At 31.2% G+C, this 8,724-nt stretch overlaps 1 protein-coding gene across 1 annotated transcript; it reads left to right on the top strand.

The window, feature by feature from the left end:
• Window positions 1–7,565: 7,565 nt before the first annotated feature.
• LOC120087645 (histone H2B) lies at window positions 7,566–8,338 on the top strand. Its single transcript, XM_039044487.2, has one exon. The coding sequence runs from the start codon at window positions 7,670–7,672 to the stop codon at window positions 8,126–8,128; it is 459 nt and encodes a 152-aa protein (XP_038900415.1). The 5' UTR covers window positions 7,566–7,669; the 3' UTR covers window positions 8,129–8,338.
• The last annotated feature ends 386 nt before the right edge of the window (window positions 8,339–8,724 follow it).

Below are 8,724 nucleotides of genomic sequence, written 5' to 3' on the forward strand. Positions count from 1 at the left end.
ATGAGGTCCATTTCTAAATTTGTAATAAAAAAACGCAAATTAATTAACAAGTGGAGCGTGCTTAATTCAATTGTGCCTGAAAATTATGTTGTATCATTATCGTTAACGGTAGAGTTACTGCTATTGTTACTGTTCAGATGAAAACTAATGAATCGTGACACTTTTACTATTACCATTACAGTAAGATTTAGAGATGTGACCCCATGACATTATATGTGAGATTTTACCATTACAGGTATTATTTGACAAATGGCATAAGCTTGAATCAATTTACATATATAGAATTCTACAAAAATCTGAGACAAATTTAACTCTATTGCACATATGACTTATAATTTTTTTATAATTGTTTACTAATAAAAAAAAATGTCACCAATTTTGATAGGCAATTACTTTTTATTTCTTAGCATTAAATACAATTAATATTGTAATTAATGGTTGAATTTTTATTTAATATATTTTTTTTATTGTATCCTCTTATTTTAAGGTAAAAATCACTATGGGGTTGTTTGGGTGTCCAACATGGATACATATCCTATATCATCTCAATGTTTGGAGGCTCATTATCTTATATCACCAATTTTAATTAGTTGTGGGTCCATTTTTGGAACGTGTTTCTGTATCTTACCGTCATTTTTCTTCCGTGATTCGTATATCATCTCAATGCTTGAACATACTCGATCAGAACTCCCCACATCCTATATCATATCAACGCCCCAAACAACCCCTATATTTTAAGGAATTTGTTTAGGGAAGTAAGTTAACAATTTACTAATTCTACAGTATGGCATATCAATTTTATTCCTCCTTTCTTCTTTGTCATTGGATGGTTTAGAACGTTCAGTTATTGTTTCCATTTCCATCTCCAATTTTTCTTATATTTTTTCAGTTGCAATATTCTTTCCCCTTTCTCTGTATGATGTTGGTGTGGTTCGTTCGATTGTTGACTCCATTTTTTCTTAGTTCGCCGTTGATATGGTTCATTTGATTGTTGACTCTATTTCCATCTCCAAATTTTTTTTTGGACTTTTTCAATTTATTCGATTGGTCAAGTTACCATTTCAAATGTTATCAGACATATTTTCAACTTTGGGTAATTAGTATCATTAATTTTTTATGGGTATGTATGTTAATGACTATTGCTATATACTCTTGTTTCATTGTACCATGATATGTACTTTTTTTTTTGTCTGTATACTGTATTATTCTTTTTTCAACATTTTCATATGTAAATAGTCGTTTGATGGTATATTTCCCAAATATAGCTACTTTTGTCATCATGTATTCCATATGTACCATTATACATTTCCTACTATATGGATCGGGTGAGGCCTTTCATTCAGGTAAGATATCTGTATATGGTATATCACATAACATATCTTGATTTTTCAAATACGTGTTAGTTTGTTTTTTCAATGTATAGTTAGCATAATCGAGATAACTTTTGTATATAATGTGTTACTAATTTTTTTCAATATATACTGTGAATTCATGATAAATTGTATATGTATGACGTATTTTCTATTATATTCATCAGGCAGTTATTATATTTATTATATTACAATTCATTTAGTTAGCAAATATATATTTATCATAATACAATATATATATTATTGATGATATTTGTGGCCCGTTATATACCCTATCCTATTTGACATATTTATTCAATTTTTCATTATTCTCAAGTAATTCAAGTGTACCTATTTATTAGGATGGTTATTTCGAAGAATTGAATAACTATGTTAATTATAGAGTATCAATTGTTGATATCTATGCACAAATGTCTTTTGAATAATTAAAACACTCTTTAATATCCAAGTGATTGAATACTTTGAATTAAGAAAGTAGAGATATTTGTATGCGTAGATTCTAAATAATGTTTGAAAGAGGGATTGGTTCTAAAGAACGACAATAATGTCAAATGGGTTTATCGCCTAATATTTGCCAATGTCAAACAATACATTTCTCTTATTGTTCATACAGTTGGCAGTTTGTCTACGACTATGGACAGTAGATCTCCCATTGTTTCTAATATAGAAGTCCTTGATGGTAGGGGTAATTTTTTTTCCAATATGTTGATTTGTCCAAGATTTCCTCTAATTTTGAAGCTAAAATGCATGACAAGTTTGCCAACAATGACGTATTGCAAAATTCACTATGAATTATTGCTATTAGAGATAATTTTCAATACAAGACTATTAAATCAAACAAACAAGTATGGATCCTAGAGTGTGTAGTTCAAGGTTGTTTATGGTCGCTACGTACGTTATGTTTGAGATCCATGTGGATCATTACTAGGTTTGATCGAGAGTATACGCGCTCCTTAGATGTTTATTTAATGGAACACAAGCAAGCAACATTTCCTGCTATTGATGATCTAATAAAGAAAAAAAATATTATTGCCAGTACAAAATTGATCACCCCAAAAGATATAGTGCATTATATTCATTACGAGCACAGATTAAACATCAGTTATAAAAAAATTTGGCATGCAAATGAAGCTGCCATAGATTAAGTAAGGGGATCTCTTGAAGACTTGTATAAGATGATATTGTCATTTTCCTACAAGCTAAATTTAAAGAATCCAGGTTAGTTGCTTTACAAGTTGTGAATATTTAATATAGACCATAGTATATATTGTACATGTTACAGTTGATTTTACATATATACTTGTGAAGAATCTTATTAATATAGTCTCACATACGTAGGTTCGATAATTCAATATAAGGTTGATGGTGAAGGAATATTTTTATATTTTTTCATGGGATCGTCTGCTTCAATTTCTAGTTGGCCACATTGTCGTCTTATTATTTTTATTGATGACAGTAGTATGAAACAAGTTTGCTAGGACTTTATTAACTGCATGCCCTTTGGATGCTAATGATCAAATATTCCCTTCGGCTTTCTGTGTTGTTGATTCCGAAAAGGATTCTTCGTAGACTTGGTCCTGCAATCGATTGAAGAGAATTATTGGTGAGAGACAATGTTGTCATAGTATCTGACAGGCATAAGAGCATTTGTAAAGTCGTGGACCTAGTATTCCCTAATATGTTCCATTACATGTGCATAGTTCATTTGTTGAGGAACCTAAAGAAAACGTATGAGAAAATTGTTGACAATACATTTCATACATGTGCCAGAGCTTGCAATGTTGTAGACTTTGAGAATCGAATGCGTCAGTTGGAATCCAGTGCTCCGGGTATATGTGACGAGTTGGAATCAATTGGTTTTTCACGATGGTCCCATGCTTACTCAACTCGCCGAAGATATATGATGATGTCAACAAACGTGTCTGATAGTCTAAATTCTGCCTGCTAAAAGCTAGATAATTACCTATTTCATCTATGCTTGAAGTATTAAGAGTGATGTCACGACGATGGTTTTATGATGGAAGAAATGAAGTAGAGTACCAAGTTATGGAGTTCAGCAAGTCGACCGACCAACATTTGAGGGAGCAAATAGAAATTGGCCGCTCGATGAAGGTTTGTTTCGTTGTGGACGGTTTGGTCATAACCGAACGAGATATAAACATTCGTTTAAACAACAGTTCTATCCATGATATGCTCATTTTGCTATTTTCAAGATTTGGTGCTTTTGAGAAGCGACGTTATGTATCATACTTTTATTTTGATTCATAGTGATTCATTTTCTTTGACTCCATCTTTTATAATTGATTATATCTTGAAATGTTTTATACAACATATTAAATCTAAAAATATCTAAAATACGGAAGTCACGAACCATTCGACATCAATTATACACAATATGTGTTTGATACAATAGGATATACTTTTTATTTTTTCTTTTTCTATTTTTGTCCATATGATTATACGCTTTGTGTATATCACATCGAGACCTATTTTATATACCATGTTAAAATGAATGCATATATCAAAATTTATAAAGAAATAAGTTAAAATCATTGATCCTCAACATACAATTAAGGTTATATATATATACACACACGTGTACATGCATATACATGTTGTAAACTTTGTACAATGTTTGCTTAAGAAACATATAATATAGATTTAATGAAAATATCCAATATACACTATGAGGTATATTCGATTCATACCATTTTTTGAGATGTATATTTTGTTGGGATTTATGTCCTGAATTCATAGTCTGTAAATTTGTTTTTTATAAAAAAAACTATATGAATACAATTTTATTTTATCTTCAATAAATAATCATTATTTATTTAATCGTGTAACTCAAATTCAGTAACTAAAATCTAAGGTTATTTTCATGTAACTTGAATAGTACGTGGCTGACATATAAGTGAATTACATTCAAATAATAAGGTCTATAGTATATGGATAATGTCGGATGCTTTATCCTGATAACAATATGGATACTTTGTAATTGTTGCAGATGATTTGATTCAAATCGTTCATGTGGGGACATGTGGGTGGGGCATCCTATGTAATGAAATTGTATAAAACTGGATCGTGAAATATATAGTCGCTCGTTATAACACCGTTAATTAAAGTGACTAATATTTCAAATGATTACCATGTGACTCAATTTGAATCCCAAGTGAGCTATGAACTCCAACTCGTGAGGGTTATCCTTTAATTTATATGGATGAGAGTGACCCTAGTTGTCAACTTGATAAGTCTATCATATTGGGGACAATACCGAGTGGGGAATTGGGAACATGGCGTCATAAGACGAATTTCACTCATTCCTTTCTGTAGGGTAAGCAAATAGGTCGTTCCCTTAAATGCTGACTCCGAGATTTGAACAATAAGGTCTCACCCTCTCATTGGCCCATGAGGAATTTTGTTTTTAGTTGGACAATAAACAAATTGTTCATTAGAAGATTAATGGTACTTAAGAAGCATAAAGTAATTACAGGAGTAAAACGATAATTTGACCCATTTGTAGTTACAAATAACTTGTGAAGGATTAACTCACGTGAAATGGTAAAAAATCAATGGACACATAAATATTCGACAGTTCATAATAGTGCAACTATGATTCTATAGTGGAGCGCCTTCATAGTTAATAAATTTTGATCAATTTAATTAAAGAGTTCAGTTAATTAATCTCGCATCATTGAAGCTTATAATTGTAGGTCCATTAGATCCCTTTGCTGGCTCATAACGAAATCAATCAATGATTTAGGTGTTGCAAATTTCAAGTGTTCAAATCATTGTTTAGGGAATTTTATTGTATATGATACATTTTAATATTATGTATATAGATACATTATAATATATAGTTTATTTAAATTAGATTGCAATTTAAAACTATATAATATGAGAGCATAATATTTGAGATTCAAATATTAAATAATATAAATTGGTTCATGTTAAACATATACACTAAACTTTTAATGAGATTCGTGTTAAAATTATAGATTATGAAGGATAAGTATACCTGAACATGATTCAAATATTATATCAATTAAATATTATCTTGATCATTTATTTATTTGTTTATTTTATTTAAATTAAATTGAGTTTTTAATTTAAAATTAAATTAAATAATTGGTCAAACTCCCATGCATTGTAGGGGAATGGTCAGTCGGGTGAGGGGATTTAACTCCTATCTCGTATTATTCTAAAACCCCAATAAACTAAATAGAAATCTCTCTTCCTCTCGTGTCTTGCTTGTTTTTCAATCATGCATCAATTACAATGATTTGGGAGAAGACTCGAAGAAGAGGTTCTACAAAGGTATTTATCTTTTCTTTAATCTTTAGTCTAGTTCATTTGTTTCTGTTTTGTAATTTTTCCTGTAACACAATTTGGAAAAAGCGATAAATCGCTTATGCACTGGGATTCAATCCCTTCATATTTAATGTCATACAAGTCACAACATTTTATGTTTACTTTTGGATGCCTAAGTAGTTGTTGAAACCTGTAAATAAGCCCTATTTAGTATTTGCTTAACAAACATATAGTCTGACGCCTCATACCCTATATGTATAATGATCAAAACACAATATATAAGATAAATTTATATATAGTACATTAAAATATCATAAGTGTGTAAAATCTTAAATCTCCATCGCCCTTTTAAAAGTTGACCGATGGGGGGTGGGGAATGTCATCTCATCTCATTTCGAACTCCCAAACAACCCTTAACGATATCTCTTCCAAAATTTGTTTTCATTTGCTTATTCTCAACACCCAACCTCTAAAAACAAATTGCACATAGTCCTAGCTATGTGCAATAATATGCACTTGGATAATTGGTTTCTTTTGTACAACTCAAAAAATGGAGCTTTCTTTATTTAAAATGCTCCTCTTATTTTTTTATTTTTATTTTTTAATATATATATATATAAAAGCATTTAAAGTTAAAAAAAAAAAAAGTATAAAACAATCCTACCCTAACGCTATTTCTAACTCAGTGGTTAAAATAATAATTGGATTCTAAAAATGGATATATACTATAGTTGAAGAACCTAAACCTTAGTATAGCATAATGAGATATTTTACTGGTTAAATTATGGATAACTAATATTTATTTTCAAAGAAAACATTACAGGTTGCTATTTTGAATATGAGTTTACCATTTAGAATGTGTTTGGAGCCATGACTATCTTAAGACTATATTAACCATTTTTTGCTACGGTAAATACTATTTTGTATTTATCAATTAGCTACAACCAACATTATTTTAAAACCCCATTCGCTATGGTATTTACTATTTGCTACCGTTTTATTATTTTACATTCATCATTTTTTTATTCTTTACTATAGTGTTTACTACTTCATTCTCAAATTAAAATAGTTTACATTTCAAACACATACTATTATAATCCAAACCAAAATAATTATGCCCCAAACATTAACTATTATAACCTAAAACTATAATAACCATTTTATCGCCTCAAACTTTCCTTTATTTCTTAGTGGAACATTTTTTGAGAAGAATTTCTAGTAGAACATACTTGTACATGTACTATTTATTTATGTTTATTAATAAATGACATTAGAGTTAAAAATTATGGTTTGAATCCTATTTTGGTCATCAAACTTGAAATATTATTCTATTTTGGTTGTTAAACTTTTAAAACTGTCCGTTTTAATACTTTTAAAAAGAGTTTGCTTTGGTCTCTGTCTTCAGATTTTGTTAACTATTTAACCGAAATTGAAATGATTTGTACTTTTAAATGATTAAAGATGTTTAAAAGTTTAAAGATATTTTAAAAAATTTGAAGACTAAGATAAAATGAGATTGAAAATTTAGAAATTAGAATAGGATTTAAACCAAAAATTAAAATGGAACTATATTAGTACGAGGGGGAAAAATGAATATTTTAACCCAATATTATGATTATGTAACTTGCATCAAAAAGGTCGAGAAGTGCACAATCCTTTGTTACAACTCACCAATCCGCAACCAATTTGCAAGACGAATAAGAAACAACCACGTGGCGGCCGGTCTAGACAAGGAGGACACTTTCTCAAGTCATCCCTCTTGTTGACCGTTGATTCAATGCTCATCTAAAACACGATCGAACGTATGTTATCAAACCATGTCAGCAATCTGTGGCTTCAGCCATCAGCGAATTAGAACTGATCGAACGCAAGTATAAATACATAACTCCAAACGATTTTTTCAGAGTATCATTCCTTCTTCAGCTGTTAAACGAATCGAATTCGATTCTCAATTTTCCGCCGACCTTTGTTCATTCAATCAAATTCCGATGGCACCAAAGTCCGATAAGAAGCCCGCCGAGAAGAAGCCAGCCTCCGACAAGCCGGCCGAGGAAAAGAAAACCGTTGCAGAGAAAGCTCCGGCGGAGAAGAAGCCCAAGGCCGGTAAGAAGCTTCCAAAGGAAGGCGGGGCTGCTGCCGGAGACAAGAAGAAGAAGAGGACGAAGAAGAGCGTAGAAACGTACAAGATCTACATCTTCAAGGTGCTGAAGCAAGTTCATCCAGACATCGGTATTTCCAGCAAGGCCATGGGGATCATGAACAGCTTCATCAATGATATCTTCGAGAAACTCGCTCAAGAGTCATCTAAGTTGGCTCGTTACAACAAGAAACCCACCATCACTTCTCGGGAGATCCAGACGGCCGTCAGACTCGTTCTTCCCGGTGAGTTGGCCAAACACGCTGTTTCTGAAGGCACCAAGGCGGTGACTAAGTTCACAAGTTCCTAAATCGTGAATGAGTCTTGATGAAATCCAATAGGTTGATTTAGGTGAAAGAAACTATAAGAAATTAGGGTTTGTAGCTCTGTTTTAATTATTACGATGTGTTGGTGTATTTGACATCTTTTGGATTTGTCAGGTTCTTAGCATATTTAGACGCTTTAGATCTGTAAATGCTTCTTTGTATGTGCCGGTAATGGAAGTGATTTTGTTCATCCATGTTTCCTGTTTGCTGAAGTAACTTTTCTGGGTGGCCTTTAAATCATTATAATTTGTGGAATCTGTTTGTTAACTCGATAATTATTGATCTTATCTGAAACATGTTACTTGAATTTTGATCCTTATCATCGAGAAACAGGTCATTTATTTACACGGGTATTTGATTCTGATCATAAAGGAGTATTTTATCTGGGTGGAGATTATCAATGGCATTATTCATTTTAACATTCTCCTATTTTATCATATGTATTAGATTCAATAGCTTTGGAGTAACTTTATTCCTAATCGAATTCTACCCTCTTATTGATGTTCATATGAGTTGTATGGTGTTTGATATCTTTGCTCTTCTGAAATTTTGACATTGTTATGTACGGTGTTGAAATTAG

Source organism: Benincasa hispida, chromosome 10, assembly GCF_027475165.1.
Source record: "Benincasa hispida cultivar pf3 chromosome 10, pf3_genome.v1.1, whole genome shotgun sequence".
NCBI lineage: Eukaryota > Viridiplantae > Streptophyta > Magnoliopsida > Cucurbitales > Cucurbitaceae > Benincasa > Benincasa hispida.

Coding starts and splice junctions, on each gene's coding strand:
- LOC120087645 (XM_039044487.2), top strand. CDS start 7,670: ATGGCACCAAAGTCCGATAAGAAGCCCGCCGAGAAGAAGCCAGCCTCC.